At 44.2% G+C, this 20,936-nt stretch overlaps 2 protein-coding genes across 2 annotated transcripts; both read left to right on the top strand.

Moving 5' to 3' along the window:
• The first annotated feature begins 17,287 nt into the window (after window positions 1-17,287).
• LOC120972611 (uncharacterized) lies at window positions 17,288-19,151 on the top strand. Its single transcript, XM_045232006.2, has 3 exons — window positions 17,288-17,627; window positions 17,766-18,010; window positions 19,107-19,151. Exons 1-3 carry the CDS (start codon window positions 17,288-17,290, stop codon window positions 19,149-19,151), a joined length of 630 nt encoding a protein of 209 aa, XP_045087941.2.
• A 709-nt stretch (window positions 19,152-19,860) lies between these two features.
• Window positions 19,861-20,682, top strand: LOC109784917 (uncharacterized). The gene has a single exon (XM_020343530.4). The coding sequence runs from the start codon at window positions 19,970-19,972 to the stop codon at window positions 20,435-20,437; it is 468 nt and encodes a 155-aa protein (XP_020199119.1). The 5' UTR covers window positions 19,861-19,969; the 3' UTR covers window positions 20,438-20,682.
• The last annotated feature ends 254 nt before the right edge of the window (window positions 20,683-20,936 follow it).

The raw sequence follows: 20,936 nt of genomic DNA on the forward strand, positions 1-20,936 counted from the left end.
TGGGTTAAACTTGACTGTAGCATCCCAAATTTTCGGATTTGGAATGTTAATAGGATCATTATTTTCATCATGATTTCTATGCATTTTTGAATTTTCTGAATATTCAAAGAGTTTTCCAACTCAAGGCAAAATATTTGGAGTGGAGATAACATGACTTCTTCCCTGTTAAATATAGTTGGAAAAGGTTTAGAATATTATTTGGATTATATAGGGATTTTTATGCTCTTTATGTGCTTGTATTGCATAAAATAATTTCCCGAAAATGCATTTGTGTTGTAAAAATGTTCACTGTTTTATATAGTAGTAGTAATGTTTTACTATGTGTTCTGGTATTTTGTTTTTAGATTTTATTTAGATATATTTTACTTCTGTAGTAAGGTTTAAAAAAAGAGCAATGAGTGCACTATGTAGTCGGGCAGCACTGCTACAGCCCAACTCCCTTACTTTGCCCGCGCGCGCTAACCAGCCAGCAGGCTGTCCCATTTTCCCCGCACAGCCGCAGCCCACCCCGCAGCCTTTCCTATTTTTTTTTATCTCTCTCACCTTCTGCCGCTGACTTTGGGTCCCGCTTGTCATCTCTTCCAACGCCCGTGTTCATCACGAACACTGTGACCGAATCAGACCAAGTCGAATCGATCGACTCGATTGATCCCTGGACTCCAGGAGCGAGTTGACGCCCTATATAAGTTCATCAATCCCTCCTCGACCGATTTTTGGCAAAACCTTGGACTCCCGTGCCCTAGCTCGCCGTTGGCTCAACCTTGGATCTCGCCGGAGTCCGCCACCGCAGGAGCACCTCCGCCACTCGATTTCATCGCCACATAAGGTTCCTAGCTTCTCCTGCTGCCCCTATTCTCTTCCCCTTGGTCTTGTATTTCTCCCTCACCTGTTAGTTCTCACAGGGAAGCACTGAACCGAGTTCACCGAGCTCGCCCAAAACAAATTTCCTCCGGTCGCCGCTCCAGTCGGTCACTGTCGTCACACGAGCAAGCTCCAATCTTCTCGGAGAACACCTACTTCACCTCTGTGGCGCTCTGCACCCGTTGGTGATTTCTACGTAGTCAGAGGGCCTCTGTAACCGTCGTACGCATCACCACCGAGCCGCCCGTGGCCATCGTCTTCAAGTCCGGCCGCCCAGACTCTGTTCTCTGGTGAGCACATCTTCCATCCGTTCGATCTTCTTTAAACGACCAAGATTAGATCATCTGTTTTTTTGAACCATTTTTCTTTATCTTGTGACCATTCGCTGTTTAGACCCCGCAGCGAACACATCCGAACAGGTAGAAACCCGCCACGTGGCAATGATTTTGTTTTAAATAGGAAAAGGGCAGATTTGTTCCAGTTTTTCAAACCTTCATAACTTTTGCATCGTTTGTCCAAATTTGATGAAACCACTGCCAAACTCTTCATCATGATCCCCTCTATCCAGAACACCTAGCCAATATAATTTTTGAATGTTTTAAATTTGAATTTGATCAAATTTGAATTCAAACTTCCGGAGGCCATATCTTTTAAACTGTTGATCCAAATTAGTTGATTCTTTTTGCATTATGATCCTACTGGCATGTAGATAAGATGCACCTACTATTATGTTATGTTAATTAGGTTTTATTTGAATTCCTTAGTGTTTACTTTATTTTAGCGTTATGTGAGTACGGTATATTTATCGGTGCATTCGTTGATCGTATAGATTGTCCAGAGTGCGAAGCGGATCAGAATTAATCGTTATAGTACTTCAGCACCGTTCAAGGCAAGTTTGCACTTTTGGTTTTGCTCATCCTACATTCTTCTATGCATGTGTGGATTTTATGCTATGACATGTGCTTGGTTTGCTATATATGTTCTCTGTTGTTATATTCTGATATTGATTGTATTATGTGATGGTGTGATCAACTTGCTATGGTAGACGTGGGCATGTGTCGAGTGATCCATGAAAGTGGTGAGTGTTTATAGCCGTAGGCTCGGGATCATTAACCAGGTGAATGTGTCACTAGCAGAGCGCTCTATTGTCCCTAGACAATGCGCCATTGACAGGGCGCACTTGAGGCGAGGTATAGTTTTCGGAACTTAAATCAGGTGAATGCATCCTTGGCAGAGCGCTCTATGGTTCCTAGAGAATGCTCCACCGACAGAGCGCACTTCAGAGATACTTCTGAAGTTCTCGTCATGTTTATTTAGAATCTTTGGGTTATCTTGGGCGAGTAAATTAGAGACGGTTGTGAGTTCATGTAGTGGAGGTAGGTGAAGACTTTCTTCTCCAAATTAACTTGAGTATTTTGTTTTGTCATACATTGCTTTGTGGATGTAGGTTTGCTATATCATATTGTGTGATTTGCCAAGACATTCAATGTATTGACCCTTGTGGCTGCAACTTATCATGTTGCGGGATTTTCAGATGATCAGTGAGATACAATAGGGTCGCGAGTCTTCACTCAGCATTTTCTCCAGTGGGCATTGATGGGACTCATCGTTTGCTTATGCTACATTTCCGTTGTTATTGTTGAATAAAGTTAGCTATGTGTTATTCAGTTTGTAATACTTTATGAATTCTGGATCATACGTTATAGTAAATGATGCACTTGTTATTTGATATTCATATGTAATGTGTGTGCTAGCGAGTCGATCCAGGGACTAGCACAGTGAGCACAGAGACATCGAATCTTATCAGGTTCGGGTCGTTACAGATGGTATCAGAGCAGTGTGTTGACTGTAAGTCGTGACCCTAGAAAATGGTTTAGGAAAGCCTTAGGAGTGAAAAACTTACTTTACAACTTGTTGTCTACTTGTTAGCTCATACTCTTGTACTCATATCTTTTCTTTTCAAATATAGACGACCCCTGAAATTATATTAGTGTCATTTAAGGAGTTTTAGTTGACAGACCACCATTACTAATTTGTGTCTGATAAATGATTTGCGGTAGTATGATGAGATCATATCTCTTGTGGATATGACCTTACCTGTAGGTTTTGCTTCTGTGGTGTGATTGTGTGAAATTAGTGTTTGGTTTTTTTGTTGAAGTTTTTGCTGCTAGCATGAGCATATGGATAGTGTTTTCCCCTTAGGTCTGTATTTTGTCTATATCCTTATACATGCTGCAACCCAGTGATGAGTTCAAGTTTTACCACATGCACCAAGATCTGACAAGAAGCAAGCACAATCTTGCTGAAGGAAGGACCCTAGAGGAAGATATAATTCGTTAGTAGATGTTCTATAGTAGTTGACACAAACCTGAGAGTTGACAGGAACGATAGATGTTTGGTTTGACGCAGAACAAATGGATTTATCCGAACCTGGTTCATGAACAAGAGAAGTGTATGCAATGTTTGTGAGGATGCCCGAGTGTTAGAATGCGAGATTTTCGAGAGCATATACAAGGTAATGATTTGGGTGTGGAATGGATTGATCACCATGCCGACTTACTCTTATTATTCGCTTTTGTTATATGGGATGGTAATCTGAGTGACATACCTATAGTAGAGTGACGATGTTGTCAAGCCTGAACCTTAGAATGGTATGATATTTGACCCTTGGAAGAGGCACCTGTTGCCAATAGTAGGTTGTACAGTGAGAATAAACCAATACTCTTTCTTGTAGGGACCTTTCTTGATGATCGCCATGAGAGCATCGATATTTGTTTAGTATTGGCGCAAGACCTGTGAGCCATGAAGTTTTAGTTTATGGAAGACTGCTCCTTTGATAAGGGATTCAGAATTTCAAAGGAGTGTAAGACATATGTCTGAAGGATTTCCTCGAAGGAGTACTATTTTTGAAGACCGGTGACTCTTATTCTAAGGGTGGTAGTACTCCACACTCTCAGACAAACAATGGATATTCCAAGGAGATCCCAAACCCCGCCTTTTCTTTCTAGCCTCTTCGAATCTCGGGGACGAGATTCATTTTAAGGGTGGTAGATTTGTAACATCCCAAATTTTCAGATTTGGAATGTTAATAGGATCATTATTTTCATCATGATTTCTATGCATTTTTGAATTTTCTGAATATTCAAAGAGTTTTCCAACTCAAGGCAAAATATTTGGAGTGGAGATAACATGACTTCTTCCCTCTTAAATATAGTTGGAAAAGGTTTAGAATATTATTTGGATTATATAGGGATTTTTTATGCTCTTGATGTGCTTGTATTGCATAAAATAATTTTCCGAAAATGCATTTGTGTTGTAAAAATGTTCACTGTTTTATATAGTAGCAGTAATGTTTTACTATGTGTTCTGGTATTTTGTTTTTAGATTTTATTTATATATATTTTACTTCTGTAGTAAGGTTTAAAAAAAGGGCAACGAGCGCACTGTGTAGTCGGGCAGCACTGCCGCAGCCCAACTCCCTTACTTTGCCCGCGCGCGCTAAGCAGCCAGCAGGCCGACCCATTTTCCCCGCACAGCCGCAGCCCACCCCACAGCCTTTCCTATTTTTTTTATCTCTCTCACCTTCTGCCGCTGACTTTGGGTCCTGCTTGTCATCTCTTCCAACGATCGTGTTCATCACGAACACTGTGACCGAATCAGACCAAGTCGAATCGATCGACTCGATTGATCCCTGGACTCCAAGAGCGAGTTGACGCCCTATATAAGTTCATCAATCCCTCCTCGACCGATTTTTGGCAAAACCTTGGACTCCCGTGCCCTAGCTCGCCGTTGGCTCAACCTTGAATCTCGCCAGAGTCCGCCACCGCAGGAGCACCTCCGCCACTCGATTTCATTGAATCTTGCCAGAGTCCGCCACCGCAGGAGCACCTCCGCCACTCGATTTCATCGCCACAGAAGGTTCCTAGCTTCTCTTTCTGCCCTTATTCTCTTCCCCTTTGTCTCGTATTTCTCCCTCACCTGTTAGTTCTCGCAGGGAAGCACTAAACCGAGTCCACCGAGCTCGCCCGAAACAAATTTTCGCCGGTCGCCGCTCCAGTCGGTCACTGTCGTCACAGGAGCAAGCTCCAATCTTCTCGGAGGACACCTACTTCACCTCTGTGGCGCTCTGCACCCATTGGTGATTTCTACGTAGCCGGAGGGCCTCTATAGCTATCATCCGCATCACCACCGAGCCGCCCGTGACCATCGTCTTCAAGTCCGGCCGCCCAGACTCTGTTCTCCGGTGAGCACATCTCCAATCCGTCTGATCTTCTTTAAACGACCAAGATTAGATCATCTGTTTTTTTGAACCGTTTTTCTTTATCTTGTGACCGTTCTCTGTTTAGACCCCGCAGCGAACACATCTGAACCAGTAGAAACCCGCCCGTGGCAATGATTTTGTTTTAAATAGGAAAAGGGCAGATTTATTCCAGTTTTTCAAACCTTCATAACTTTTGCATCGTTTGTCCAAATTTGATGAAACCAATGCCAAACTCTTCATCATGATCCCCACTATCCAGAACACCTAGCCAATATAATTTCTGAACTTTTTAAATTTGAATTTGATCAAATTTGAATTCAAACTTCCGGAGGCCATATCTTTTAAACCGTTGATCCAAATTAGTTGATTCTTTTTGCATTATGATCCTACTGGCATGTAGATAAGATCCAATTGCTGTTATGTTATGTTAATTAGGTTTTTATTTCAATTCCTTGTTGTTTACTTTATTTTAGCGTTATGTGAGTACGGTATATTTATCGGTGCATTCATTGATCGTATAGATTGTCCAGAGTGCGAAGCGGATCAGAATTAATCGTTATAGTACTTCAGCACCGTTCAAGGCAAGTTTGCACTTTTGATTTTGCTCATCCTACATTCTGCTATGCATGTGTGGATTTCATGCTATGACATGTGCTTGGTTTGCTATATATGTTCTCTGTTGTTATATTCTGATATTGATTGTATTATGTGATGGTGTGATCAACTTGCTATGGTAGACGTAGGCATGTGTCGAGTGATCCATGAAAGTGGTGAGTGTTTATAGCTGTAGGATCGGGATCATTAACCAGGTGAATGTGTCACTGGCAGAGCGCTCTATTGTCCCTAGAGAATGCGGCATTGACAGAGTGCACTTGAGGCGAGGTACGGTTTTCGGAACTTAAATCAGGTGAATGCGTCCTTGGCAGAGCGCTCTATGGTTCCTAGAGAATGTGCCACCGATAGAGCGCACTTGAGAGATACTTATGAAGGTCTCATCATGTTTATTTAGAATCTTTGGGTTATCTTGGGCGAGTAAATTAGAGACGGTTGTGAGTTCATGTAGTGGAGGTAGGTGAAGACTTTCTTCTCCAAATTAACTTGAGTGCTTTGTTTTGTCATACATTGCTTTGTGGATGTAGGTTTGCTATATCATATTGTGTGATTTGCCAATACATTCAATGTATTGACCCTTGTGGCTGCAACTTATCATGTTGCGGGATTTTCAGATGATCAGTGAGATACAATAGGGTCGCGAGTCTTCACTCAGCATTTTCTCTAGTGGGCATTGATGGGACTCATCGTTTGCTTATGCTACATTTCCGTTGTTATTGTTGAATAAAGTTAGCTATGTGCTATTCAGTTTGTAATACTTGATGAATTCTGGATCATACGTTATAGTAAATGATGCACTTGTTATTTGATATTCATATGTACTGTGTGTGCTAGCGAGTCGATCCAGGGACTAGCATAGTGAGCACAGAGACATCGAATCTTATCAGGTTCGGGTCATTACATTGACAAGCCTAGCATGTACAGACATAGTCTCGGAACACTGGAAACCGAAAGGTCGAATGTGAGTCGTATAGTAGATATGATCAACATAGAGATGTTCACCATTGAAGACTACCCCATCTCACATGATGATCGGACATGAGTTAGTTGATTTGGATCATGTATCACTTAGGCAACTTGAGGGATGTCGATTTAAGTGGGAGTTCATTAGTAAGTTTATTAATTGAACTAAAATTTATCATGAACTTATTCCTTATAGTTTTTGCAAATCTATGTTGTAGATCAACGGCCCGTGCTATCGTTCCCTTGAATTTTAATGCGTTCCTAGAGAAAGCTAAGTTGAAAGATGATGGTAGCAACTACACGGACTGGGTCCGTAACTTGAGAATTATCCTCATTGATGCACAGAAGAATTATGTCCTTGATGCACCGCTAGGTGACAGACCTGCTGCAGGAGCTGAAGCAGATGTTATGAACGTCTGGCAGGCTCGATCTGATGACTACTCAATAGTTTAGTGTGCCATGCTTTATGGCTTGGAACTAGGACTTCAAAAGCGTTTTGAACGCCATGGAGCATATGAGATGTTCCAAGAGCTTTAATTGATATTTCGAGCTAATGCCCGGGTTGAGAGATATGAAGTCTCCAACAAGTTCTTTAGTTGTAAGATGGAGGAGAACAGTTCTGTCAGTGAACACATACTCAAAATGTCTGGGTACCACAACCACTTGACTCAGCTGGGAATTGATCTTCCAGTTGAGAGTGTTATTGACAGAGTTCTTCAGTCACTGCTACCAATCTACAAAGGCTTTGTGGTGAACTATCATATGCCAGGGATGACAAAAACGATTCCCGAGCTCTTTGCGATGCTGAAATCGGCAGAGGTACAAATCAAGAAAGAGCATCAAGTGTTGATGGTTAACAAGACCACCAGTTTTAAGAAAAAGGTCAAAGAACTTCAGGAAGACTGACAAGCAAGTTGCCGCTCCCATGAAGAAGCCCAAAGCTGGACCCAAGCCTGAAACTGAGTGCTTCTACTGCAAAGAAAATGGTCACTGGAAGCGGAACTGCCCCAAATACTTGGCAGATAAGAAGGATGGCAAAGTGAACAAAGGTATATTTGATATACATGTTATTGGTGTGTTCCTTACTAATGCTCGTAGTAGCGCCTGGGTATTTGATATCGGTTCGGTTGCTCTTATTTGTAACTCAAAACATGAGCTGCGGAATAAACAAAGATTGGCTAAGGACGAGGTGACAATGCTCGTCGGGAATGGTTCCAAGGTTGATGTGATCGCCGTCGGTATGCTACCTCTACATCTACCTTCGGGATTAGTTTTAGACCTGAATAATTGTTATTTGGTGACAGCACTGAGCATGAACATTATATCTAGATCTTGTTTATTGCGAGACGGTTATTCATTTAAGTCAGAGAATAATGGTTGTTCTATTTATATGAGTAACATCTTTTATGGTGATGCACCTTTAATGAATGGTCTATTTTTTTGGATATCGATTGTAGTGATATACATATTCATAATATTGATGCCAAAAGATGCAAAGTTGATAATCATAGTGCAACATACTTGTGGCACTGCCGTTTAGGTCATATTGGTGTAAAGTGCATAAAGAAACTCCATGCGGATGGACTTTTGGAATCACTTGATTATGAATCATTTGATACTTGCGAACCATGCCTCATGGGTAAGATGACTAAAACTCCGTTCTCCGGCACAATGGAGCGAGCTAATGATTTATTAGAAATAATACATACCGATGTATGCGGTCCGATGAGTGTTGAAGCACGCGGTGGGTATCATTATTTTCTAACCTTCACGGATGATTTGAGTAGGTATGGGTATATCTACTTTATGAAACACAAGTCTGAAACATTCGAAAAGTTCAACGAATTTCTGAGTGAAGTGGAGAATCATCGCAACAAGAAAATAAAGTTGAAAACTTCAATCACACAAAACTCGACAAAACCTTCGTGAGATCCGTTAGTATAAGAAAGCAAACAACTACTATAAGTGCTATATCAAACCAATTCATATTTTGTTTTTGTATTATATCTACTGTATTCCAACTTTTCTATGGCAAAAACTCATCAAAGAAAACCATAGATCCATCAAAATAAGCACACAACACAAAGAAAACAGAATCTGTCAAAACAGAACAGTCTGTAGCAATCTGACTCTTTCGAATACTTTTGTAACTCAAACAATTCTGAAAAATTAGGATGAACAGGGTAATTTGTATATTAATCTTCTACAAAAAGAATCAGGGCAAAAGCACTTTTCTTTGATTTATGAAAATTATTTTTGTGAGTGCATAAGTTTCTGTTTTTCAACAAGATCAAACAACTATCACCCAAGAAGATCCTAAAGGCTTTACTTGTCACAAACACTAATTAAAACACAAAAAACACAATCATAACAGTAGCATAATTGTGCAAACACACAAGAACAGAAAGAAAAAAATTAAAAATAAATTTTATTCATTGGGTTGCCTCCCAACAAGCGCTATAGTTTTACGCCCTTAGCTAGGCATAAAGCAAGGATCTAAGTTTTGTCTTCCGAAGTTTTGGCAACTTTTGTAAGGGTTTTCTCAAACCCGGGAGGCTCTTTACGCTTCCCTAAATTCTCCAGAAAATAAACCATCTTTAGATCCAAAATATCCAATCGCTTGTTGCAAAGAGTAATCAGGGTATTCATGCGATTAATACTACCATTGAGGTGTTTGAGGGGTTAATTATATTCTGTATTTCAACCATATGTTTATGCAAATCACCAAGTTTGTCCAACATTTGAACTCCCTCAGGGGTAAAAGAAAACCCCTTCTTTTGAGGTGGAATTCCCAAAATTCCCTCTAAAATTTCATAGGCAGCATTGGCATCAAGCTCAATAAAATTCCCTTTAGCGGCAAAATCCAGAAGTTGTCTATGATGCAAGGCCAATCCTATGTAAATATTACGAAGCAAAACCTTAGCGTCCCCTTTAAATTGGAAATACGATACGATTCCATAAGCCTGTACGAGGCATCTTTTAAGTTTTCTCCTTGTCTTTGCTTGAAGTAAAGTACTTCAAAATTTGGTGACAAAGGAGGAGTAGGAACGCTAGCCATCAAGACTGAAAAGCAAGAGATCGGCGAACGGAAAAGGAGAGCGGATAAAATGGCAAATTTTTGTGAAGTGGGGGAGAGGAAAACGAGAGGCAAATAATGTAAATTGCAAGGAGATGAGATTTGTGATTAGGAACCTGGTTTATGTTGAAGATCCTCCCCGGCAACGGCGCCAGAAATTCCTTTTGATGTCTTCCTGGCTATGGCGCCAGAAAGCTCCTGTCTGCTAGGACTACGTCGGTATTTCCCCAAAGAGGAAGAGATGATGCAGCACAGCGATGGTAGGTATTTCCCTCAGTGATGAAACCAAGGTTATCGAACCAGTAGGAGAACTAAGCAACACAATGTAAACAACACCTGCACACAAATAACAAATACTCGCAACCCAACGTGTTAAAGGGGTTGTCAATCCCTTTCGGGTAAGGGTGCCAGAAATTTCATGTTGACGAGAGAAAGTTGTAATAGATTGAATAAATAGATCGCAAATAAAATAAAGTGCAGCAAAGTATTTTTGTATTTTTTGGTTTAATAGTTCTGAAAATAAATGCAAAAGAAAAGTATATCGCAAAGCAAATATATGAGAAAGAAGACTCGGGGGCCGTAGATTTCACTAGTGGCTTCTCTCGAGAAAAATAGCAAACGGTGGGTAAACAAATTACTGTTGGGCAACCAGGCAATGATCATTATATAGGCATCACGTCCAAGATTAGTAGACCGACTCCTGCATGCATCTACTACTATTACTCCACACATCGACCGCTATCCAGCATGCATCTAGTGTATTACGTTCATGAAAAAATGGAGTAATGCAATAAGAACGATGACATGATGTAGACAAGATCTATCTATGTAGAGATAGACCCCATCGTTTTATCCTTAGTAGCAACGATACATACGTGTCGGTTCCCTTTCTGTCATTGGGATCAAGCACCGTAAGATCGAACCCACTACAAAGCACCTCTTCCCAATTCAAGATAAATAGATCAAATTGGCCAAACAAAACCCAAATATCGGAGAAGAAATATGAGCCAATAATTAATCATGAATATAAGAGATCAAAGAAACTCAAATAACTTTCATGGATATAAAAAGATATAACTGATCATAAACTCGAAGTTCATCAGATCCCAACAAACACACCGCAAAAGAGTTACATCATATGGATCTCTAAGAGACCATTGTATTGAGAATCAAAAGAGAGAGAGGAAGCCATCTAGCTGCTAACTACGGACCCGTAGGTCTACAAAGAACTACTCACGCATCATCGGAGAGGCACCAATGGAGGTGGTGAACCCCATCCGAGATGGTGTCTAGATTGGATCTGGTGGTTCTGGACTCTGTAGCGGCTAGATGAATATTTCGTCGACTCCCCTAGGGTTTCTGGAATATTGGGCTATTTATAGAGCAAAGAGGCGGTCCGGGGGGCACCCGAGGTGGGCACAACCCAGCAGGGCACGCCTGGGCCTCCTGGCACGCCCTGGTGGGTTGTCCCCTCCACGGGACTCCCCCCAGGCACAGCCAGGGCCCATTACGTTCCTTCTGGTCCATAAAAAATCTTCGTAAAGTTTCGTTGCATTTGGACTCCGTCTGATATTGATTTCCTGCGATGTAAAAAACATGCAGAAAACAGCAACTCACACTTGGCACTATGTCAATAGGTTAGTACCAAAAAATGATATAAAATGACTATAAAATGATTATAAAACATCCAAGATAGATAATATAACAGCATGGAACAATCAAAAATTATAGATACGTTGGAGACGTATCAGTGCTTAAGTCTGTCAGGATCATGTTAGCAATTGCCGCATTTTATGATTATGAAATCTGGCAAATGGATGTCAAAACTGCATTCCTTAACGGGGTTCTTAAAGAAGAGTTGTATATGATACAACCAGAAGGTTTTGTCGATTCAAAGGGTGCTAACAAAGTGTGCAAGCTCTAGTGATCCATTTATGGATTGGTGCAAGCATCTCGGAGTTGGAATATGCGCTTTGATGAAGTGATCAAAGCATTTGGTTTTATACAGACTTACGGTGAAGCCTGTATTTACAAGAAAGTAAGTGGGAGCTCTGTAGCATTTCTAATATTATATGTGGATGACATATTACTGATTGAAAATGATATGGAATTTCTGGATAGCATAAAAGGATATTTGAATAAGAGTTTTTCAATGAAAGACCTCGATGAAGCTGCTTACATATTGGCATAAAAAATCTATAGAGATAGATCAAGATGCCTAATAGGACTTTCATGAAGCACATACCTTAACAAAGTTTTGAAGAAGTTCAAAATGGATCAATCAAAGAAAGGGTTCTTGCCTGTATTGCAAGGTGTGAAGTTGAGTAACACTCAAAGCCGACCACGGATGAAAGTCATTCCCTATGCCTCAGCCATAGGCTCTATTACGTATGCCATGCTGTGTACCAGACCTGATGTGTGCCTTTCCATAAGTCTGGCAGGGAGGTACCAAAGTGATCCAGGAGTAGATCACTGGACAACGGTCAAAATTATCCTTAGGTACCTAGAGAGGACTAAGGAAATGTTTCTCCGTTATGGAGGTGATAAAGAGTTCGTTGTAAAGAGTTGTGTCGATGCAAGCTTTCACACCGATCCGGATGACTCTGAGTTTCAATCTGGATATGTATTGAACATGGGAGCAATTAGCTAGAGTAGCTCCATGCAGAGCATTGTAGACATATATATTTGCAAAGTACGCACGGATCTGAATGTTGCAGACTCGTTGACTAAAACCTCTCTCACAAGACAAACATGATCACACCTTAGAACCCATTGGATGTTAATCATATGGCGATGTGAACTAGATTGTTGACTCTAGTGCAAGTGGGAGACTGTTGGAAATATGCCCTAGAGGCAATAATAAATTGGTTATTATCATATTTCCTTGTTCATGATAAAGGTTTATTATTCATGCTAGAACTGTATTGACCGAAAACTTAAATACATATGTGAATACATAAACAAATACTATGTCCCTAGTGAGCCTCTACTAGACTAGCTCGTTGATCAAAGTTGGTTAAGGTTTCCTAACCATAGACATGAGTTGTCATTTGATAACGGGATTACATCATTAGGAGAATGATGTGATGGACAAGACCCATTTGTTAGCATAGCATATGATCGTTCAGTTTATTGCTAGTACTTTCTTAATGTCAAATACATAGTCCTTCGACCATGAGATTATGCAACTCCCGGATACCGGAGGAATACCTTGTGTGTTATCAAATGTCACTTCATAACTGGGTGATCATAAAGGTGCTCTACAGGTATCTCCGAAGGTGTCTGTTGAGTTGGCGTGAATCAAGATTGGGATTTGTCACTCTGTATGAGGAGAGGTATCTCTGGGCCCTCTTGGCAATACAGCATCACAAGAAGCTTGCAAGCAAAGTGACTAAGGATTTAGTTACAAGATGATGTATTACAGAATGAGTAAATTGACTTGTTGGTAACCAGATTGACCTAGGTATAGAGATACCAACGATCGAATCTCTGGCAAGTAACATACCGATAGACAAAGGGAACTACGTATGTTGTCATAAAGGTTCGGCCGATAAAGATCTTCGTGGAATATGTAGGAACCAATATGGGCATCTAGGTCCTGCTATTGGTTATTGACCGGAGAGGTGTCTCGGTCATGACTACATGATTCCCGAACCCGCATGGTCGCATGCTTAACGTTCGTTGACGCTAGAGTAGTATTGGGATATTTGATGATTGGTAACCGAATGTTGTTCGGAGTCTCGGATGAGATCCCGGATATCACGAGGAGTCTTGGAATGGTCGGGAGGTAAAGATTTATATATGGAAAGTTGTTTTTAGGGTTCCGAAAAAAGTTTTAGTTTTTTTTGTATTGTGCCGGGAAGCTTCCAGAAGGTTCCAGAAACTTTCAGAGAAGTCCGGAAGTCCACCAAGAGTTCCACCACGTCCCAAGGATTAGCATGGGCTAAGGGGAGGTGCCATGGCCTTATTGGGCCAGGTGCACACAAGTCCCTCAAGGCCCATGCAGTTGGGAAAGGTGGAAAGTCCACCTTTGTATGGAAGGGAAGGAGGAGGACTAGGATTCCATCTCCTCCCCCCTTGGCTATGCCCTAGGGTTTGGAGGGGCTGTTCCCACGCCCTTCCACCTATATATAGAGGGGAGGGGCGCCCCATGAGGACACCCAAAGCCATTGGCGCCCCTCTCTCTCCCGTTACTCCGTAGTTCCACCGCCTCGTCCCGGCGACGCTTAGCGAAGCGTTGTCGGTGCTCTACCACCACCATCACCACCATGCCGTCGTGTTGATTATGATACCATCTACTTCTCCTCTCCCTCTTGCTGGATCAAGAAGGAGGAGACGTCATCGAGCCGCGTGTGTGCTAAACTCGGAGGTGTCGTCCGTTCGGCACTAGATCGGTTGGATCGTGATCGGATCGCGAAGAGTACGACTACATCAACCGCGTTATATACGCTTCCGCTTAGCGATCTACAAGGGTATGTAGATTCTCTCCCCCTCTCGTATCTATGCATCTCCATGGATAGATCTTGCGTGTGCGTAGAATTTTTTTGTTTTCCATGCAACGTTACCCAACAAGATGGGCAGTAGTGGACCTCCACGGGGCCCACAAGCCACCTGGGCGCGCCCCCTGGCTTGTGGCCTCACTGAGGTTCTTCTCTCGTACTTCTTTCTTCCAGTATTCTTATACATTCCAAAATAATTCTCTGTAAATTTTCAGGTCATTTGGAGCTCTGGAGAATAGCTATCTCTGTTGTAGCTTTTTCAGGCTCAGAATTCCAGTTGTCGGTAATCTCCCTCTTATGACGCATCTTGCAATTTAAGAGAGAAAAGGCATTAGAATTGCATCATAAAGTGGAATATAACTCTAAAGCATTATAAATATTAGGAAAACATGATGCAAAATGGAAGTATCACTCGTGCAAGGGATTACAATGTCGATGGTGTATAAATGACAGAGAGTATGGACTATGGATGTAGATGTGAATGGCTATCCCTAGACCCGCCTTATATAGATTACATGGCTTAGGTGTACACTGGGTTCATATGACCTTATGCCGCTGCCATCCCAGCTTGCTCACCAAGATGGTCCCCGAGCTCTATCTCGGCCTCTGGAATCCCTCCTGTTGTCGGGCTCTACCTGGGTCGTACGGGCCTCGTGTTAGGCCAGCTGTAGGGTTCCCCTTTGAGAGGCTACCCTCGATGTATTGCACTGTCAACGTACACTGGCCAATCGGAGCAGGACAGTGACGATGACCTTGATCCAGAGGAATTTGCGACCGATCCAAAGAAGAGGGCTAGAGGAAAAAAGCTTCAACATGCGGGAGGACTAGTTGTTGTGGGATGCGCAGTTGGCCACTGGCATTGATCCGATCCATGGCAGGAAGCAAAAAGGCGCAATATTTTGGGCTAACATTCATATTGGTTCCATGAACACAAGAATTTTGACCCCTACCGCAATGAGCTCATCCGCAATCGTGGGATCAAGTCGCTCAACCATCAATTGTACATGATTCAAGAGGTTGTGAGCAAGTATTGCGGCCATTTGAAACAACTAATCAGTCAGTGGCCAACTGAGTTGGTCATCTAGCCGGATATGCAACTTGTTGGTCGGATATGCTCTATGTGTTGTCATTTGGCCGCATATACAGATTATTAACAATGTTTTTTGGACCTCTTGTGCATGCAACTTGTTCTTGAAGGTGGAGAAGAGGAGATTCATCCTCATGCATGGTTGGTTGAATTTGAATGGGCAACCCAAGTGGATCCATTGCCAACTCCACCAAGACCGCCGGCGTCGACGCCGAGCAATAAGTGGCTAATCCAACCGACCCAACAAAAGAATCAACCAAAAAGGTTAGAAGAGAGTTGCCGGAGAAAGAAGTGGGATGAGGAGAAGGAGAAGTGAGAAGGGGCAGCGGCCAAGATGACAGAGAGGTTCGAGGACATCTTGGTGAAGAAGTAGGAGACGTGTGTCAAGTGTTCTGACATGAAGGAGAGAATGAAGGCCAAGAGGTTTAACATCTTGATGGCGACGACAGAGAAGAAACTTAAGCTCGAAGAGAGGAGGGTTGCGCTCGGGCCGCTTCAGAGGGTATGAAGATGCTGACCATGAAGATGGACGAGTTGGTTGACGATGCAAGGATGAACATGCAAGCCATTCATGTTAGGATGTTGAAGCGCTTGTCGGCCGAGCTGTAGGCATCTGAGGAGGTGAACAGTGAGGAGGAGTCGGCGGCAAAGTGAGCGTCGAGGCTCGGATATCCGGTCTGGCAGGGCAAAAATGCCGGGGGTTTTGCATGGCATGCCGGACTGATAGTTTGTGATCGGGCATATGTAAATACTACGTATATCCGCCTCTGTTTTGGTTGTGATCGGGTGCAATGAAAACCATGCTTTAACTTGCTAGCTGGGACTAACTTAGACTAGTAACATGCATACTCCATAGTGGGTAGTGTCATAAGTGTGGTAAAAAAATATTTTTATTTATTACTTTGTAGAGTCATTTTTGCATTGTGAAGCGCTATGTGATGGTAACATATTATGTTACTCTATTTGTCTCTCTTCTCTTTAATTATTTGCCACATCATTTTGTTACTTCTACTATGACCAGTCTAATATTGATATGCATTTAAAATAAAAATGGCCGGGCCTAACGAAGATTTAGGCCAACTCCACCGCGCGACCCCATCTTGTCCGGGTGCGTCCGTTTGGGGTAAAACGGACGAATAGCGCGGCCCAGCGCGCGGCCTCAAACGGACAAATGTCTGGATTCCGTTCATTTTCGACCCATCCCCGGCCCAAACTTGCGCTCGGCTTGGGGTGAAACGGACGCGCGCGGACGGCCTCGACGCTCCCCCGTGGCCCGCCTATCGGGGACACTAGCAGTCCCTCCGCTCCCAACGCTTCCATCCTCTCTCCCCGCCCCGCCCCGGCGTCGCCGCTATTCTCCGACTGCCTCCTCACCGCGCAGCCCCCGGCCGTTCATACCAAACCACGTCTCGACATGGCCGCCACCACGCCCGCGCTTTCGCCGTAGTTTTGGCCGTCGATCGGAGGAGGTTTGGCCGTCACCGTCTTTGCCGGTGGCAGAGGGGACACGACCGCCGGCGACGTACCATGGCGGCCGCGGCAGCTTCCGACGAGAGCTCCAGAGCGGCCAGTAGCCGGCCGGCAACCACCCCTGCTACGTCGAGGTGATCATCGCGGCCTCTTCGCCACCACGACCGCAAGGTGTTCGACATTTTGCCCACAAAGGTATGGACAGTGGAGACGAGTTTTTCTTCCATCACTTCATTTGTTCATCGGACAATTCGTCGTCGGATGATGAAGATCTTGTGGTGGCTGCACTGGTCGTTCACGACCACATTCAACGGCGGCTTCCTCGGTACAGGGGGTTAGTCCCTGGCCGTGCTCCCAACCTGAACCGCAACAGGGAGAGAGGCCACGCCCTGCTCTATGTCGATTACTTTGCGGACACCCCGCTTTTCAAGCCGGATAAATTTCGTCGCCGTTTTCGAATGGCAAGGCATGTGTTCAATCGTATCCGAGAGGGAGTGGTTGCTCATGACCCATACTTCGAGTGCAAGACGGATGCCCTTGGCAAGCTTGGATTCTCCTCTTACCAGAAATGCACCGCGACCATCCGCATGCTTGCATATGGAATTCCAGGCGATCTGGTCGATGAGTATGTGTGTATGAGTGAGACAACATGTCTGATGTCAATGTACAAGTTCTGTCAGGCTGTGATCGAGGTGTTTGGCCCTGAGTACTTGAGGCAGCCAACTGCCGCTGATACAGAGAGATTGTTGGCGACCAATGCAGCTAGAGGCTTTCCAGGCATGCTTGGGAGTATAGATTGTATGCACTAGGAGTGGAAGAACTGTCCATTTGCTTGGCAGGGCCAGTACAAGGGGCATGTCAAGGTGTGCACTGTCATATTAGAAGCAGTGGCTTCGCAGGATCTTTGGATATGGCATTCTTTCTTTGGCATGGCAGGTTCTCACAATGATATCAACGTGCTGCAGCGTTCTCCAGTCTTTGCAAGGCTTGCAGAAGGCCACTCCCCACCTGTCAACTTTGAGATCAACGGCCACCAGTACAACAAGGGATACTATCTAGCTGATGGTATATATCCTCAGTGGTTAACTTTTGTGAAGACAATCTCGAAACCCCAAGCTGAGAAGAGAAAGAGATTTGCCCAAATGCAGGAGAGTGCTAGAAAGATGTGGAACGTGTTTTTGGTGTGCTTCAATCCCGGTGGGGTATCGTTCGAAACCCTGCACTGTCATGGGATGAAAGGAAGCTTTGGGAGGTGATGACTGCTTGTGTGATCATGCACAACATGATCGTCGAGGACGAGCGTGATGAGAGTATCTTTGACCAAAGATTTGATTATTAAGGTGAAAATATTGAGCCCCTGCACCAAGACCCGGCCACATTTGAACAGTTTGTCCAATTCCACCGTGAGATGCGTGATTGGCACACTCATTTGAATCTTCAAAATGACTTGATTGAGCACGTATGGATCATATTGGCAACCAATAGATGTATTGGTTCATTTTATGTTCAGTCAAGACAATTTCGATTTGGTTGTAAAATTATTTTATTTAAGACAATTTCAATTGGGTTGTAAAACTGTTTTAATTTTCAGACAAATATTTGGACGTGCAAACTAGTTTGATGAAAATATGGGCAATTTTGACCCTGATGGACAGGATGAGGCAAACGGATGCGGCCGCGCGCTGGGCGCACGGCCACCACATCTCAAGACACGCCCGGACACGACCCCATTACCTTAACCAAACGGACAGAATCCGGACAAAACGGACGTCCGCTTGGGATCGCGCGGTGGAGTTGGCCTTAGGATACGGTTGAATGGCCGGCTCCGGGCAACCAGGCGAGGCGACTACCCACGCCTTTGAACTGCAAGTTTTCGAAATTCTGTTCCTGATCCCGGCCCTGCAAAGTGATTACTTGCAACATGTGGCGCCACTACACAGTACATTCATGCAGGTTCTGCATGATAGCATCTGGGGATGCACGGTCCCCCCGTGGCCGCAGGCACCATTCACCTGCGTGTAAATTAAAGATGGATGAGTAAAGGCGACGGTAACGTGGGGGCATGGAGGCACCGCTCGCACGCCTGTTCAATTGCTCCCGGTTCCTCGCCGGTGCGTGCACCTTGCTCTTGAGTACGTATCGACCATCCGGCACCGCTGGATGGGCCGCGACGACGACGGATCGGGGGCTGCAAATCATGCCCCTGCTTCACTTCTGCAGCCTGCAGGCGAATGGAACCTTTCAGGAAATCGATTGTGCATGTTTCTCACTTTTCAGAGTGGTATGAGGATGAAGCTGGGTGATTTAGCATTTCAGACATGAATTGATATCTCAAGCAGTTTTGATCGAATATGGATATATGATGTTAGTATAGTACCACCTTCGTCCTGGTTTATAGGTCCCCTTTATAGTTTGTGCCAAATTTTGATTGAAGATTAAACTAATAAAATGTTAATGCATGTCAATAAAAATTATATTGTTGGATTCGTATTTGAACATAGTTTTCAATGATATAAATTTTTTTGACATGCATGAACATTCTTTTAGTTCAATCTATGATCAAAATTTGGCACGAAATACAATAGGGACCAATAAATCAGGACCGAGGTAGTATATAGGAGTATATCTCTACCTATCTATGCAAGTTCTTGTTCGGTTTGTATGTCTGCGAGGGAAAGGATGCATCCATCATTAGTAGCCCGAAAGCGCACGTAAAGCAAACGGAAAGCTGCTTGAAAGGCGTCCAGTAAAATAAACAGTGTTCTGAAATACTTGTTGGGAAAGCTACGATTGAGCCTCTAGCCAGTCTCAGTAAACAAACATTAGTTAAGGTTTGTGTCTCACTCTCGATCATATCCTATGGTGCATTGGACAACCTAATGGACATCTTCTGCATTCGTAAAGCTGATCAAAGAGGCCGATACATCATTCCATCGCTCCGCACCTCCTCATCATTCTGCTCCCCTTTCGCCTCGCCACTACAAGAATTGACGTGGAAGCAAAGCCTCACAGCCTTTGCTTGCTCGCTTGCGTACCTCTTCCACCTAGCTAGCTCATCGTCTATATAAACACAAGGGGTGCGCAAGACACATACTGCACACTCATGTGACCTGCAAGATCACGCAGCTTGGCTAAAAACCATGGCGATGGCGGCGCTGGTGGTGGTGCTCTCTCTCCTGTTCCTGCCGACCGGGGAGGCGCAGGAGAGGCGCCCGGTGGAAGCGCACCCACACGGGCTGCCGTTCGAGAGCCCGCTGGCACTGTCCCCGGCGGCGTACGACTTCTTCCACCCCAGTGAGCACGCCCAGCGCGTGGCCGGCGCCCCCGAGCTCGCGCCGCGCGGGCAGCCAAGGGGGTCGGTGGTCCGGGGCGCCGGCGCGTCCGCGGCGAGCGTGGCGAGGGCCGACCACGAGGAAGGGGGCGTGGCGCCCGTCAACGCGGCTCGACGAGGTGGAGCTGTCCGTGCGGGCCTGGTGGCCGGCGTGTTCGTCGGTGCCGCAATGGTGGTCTTGGCGGCTCTCGGGCTAGCGTACGCGGTGGCGCGGCGCCGCGTGGGCGTCGCGCAAGGTGACGCTGAGGCGGCTAGCGCGCCGAAGTCAAATGCTTAATGGGCTGGATTAGGGGATAATGTAGTACTGTAGTAGTTTTGCGTGGGCCTAGAGAGTTAGGCCGGGCTGGTAGTGTGTAAATTATCAATGTTTCATCATCGAGCGACGGGGAAACTGGTTAGCATGCTCGCGCTTCCACTGTCTGAGCTCTCAAGCCTAGGAGGAAACGCATTTCCTTGCCCGATCGTGCTGTGAACAATCATCACGTAATATAAACCTCAGAGAACGCTTTTGTTCGAGTGAAATGCACTTCCAGTACAGTAAACTTCTTTTGAGTTAATATAAGGTCTGGAGCTCATCCGTGCAATGAATAGTGACAACTTTAATATTATATTTATGTGTTCATGTGACGATGTTGTGTTAGCAGCCGATCTTTCTGTCACTTGCATCGAGGTAACGAAACTCTCCCACCTCTTCTCCTAGGCTTTTAACCGGCGCCATTGCTAGGCTTATTTCTAATAGTGTAATTTCCCTTTCTGTGGTTACTGTTCACAATTCT

This window comes from Aegilops tauschii, chromosome 1 (genome assembly GCF_002575655.3).
Source record: "Aegilops tauschii subsp. strangulata cultivar AL8/78 chromosome 1, Aet v6.0, whole genome shotgun sequence".
Classification (NCBI taxonomy): domain Eukaryota; kingdom Viridiplantae; phylum Streptophyta; class Magnoliopsida; order Poales; family Poaceae; genus Aegilops; species Aegilops tauschii.

Excerpts from the sequence above, each read along its gene's own strand:
- LOC120972611 (XM_045232006.2), top strand. The coding sequence starts at position 17,288 with ATGGCAAGGCATGTGTTCAATCGTATCCGAGAGGGAGTGGTTGCTCAT. Across the intron at positions 17,628-17,765 it reads CATGCTTGGGAGTATAGATT|GTTCTCACAATGATATCAAC; the intron begins GTATGCACTAGG and ends TTGGCATGGCAG. Across the intron at positions 18,011-19,106 it reads AGATGTGGAACGTGTTTTTG|AGTGGTATGAGGATGAAGCT; the intron begins GTGTGCTTCAAT and ends CTCACTTTTCAG.
- LOC109784917 (XM_020343530.4), top strand. The coding sequence starts at position 19,970 with ATGGCGATGGCGGCGCTGGTGGTGGTGCTCTCTCTCCTGTTCCTGCCG.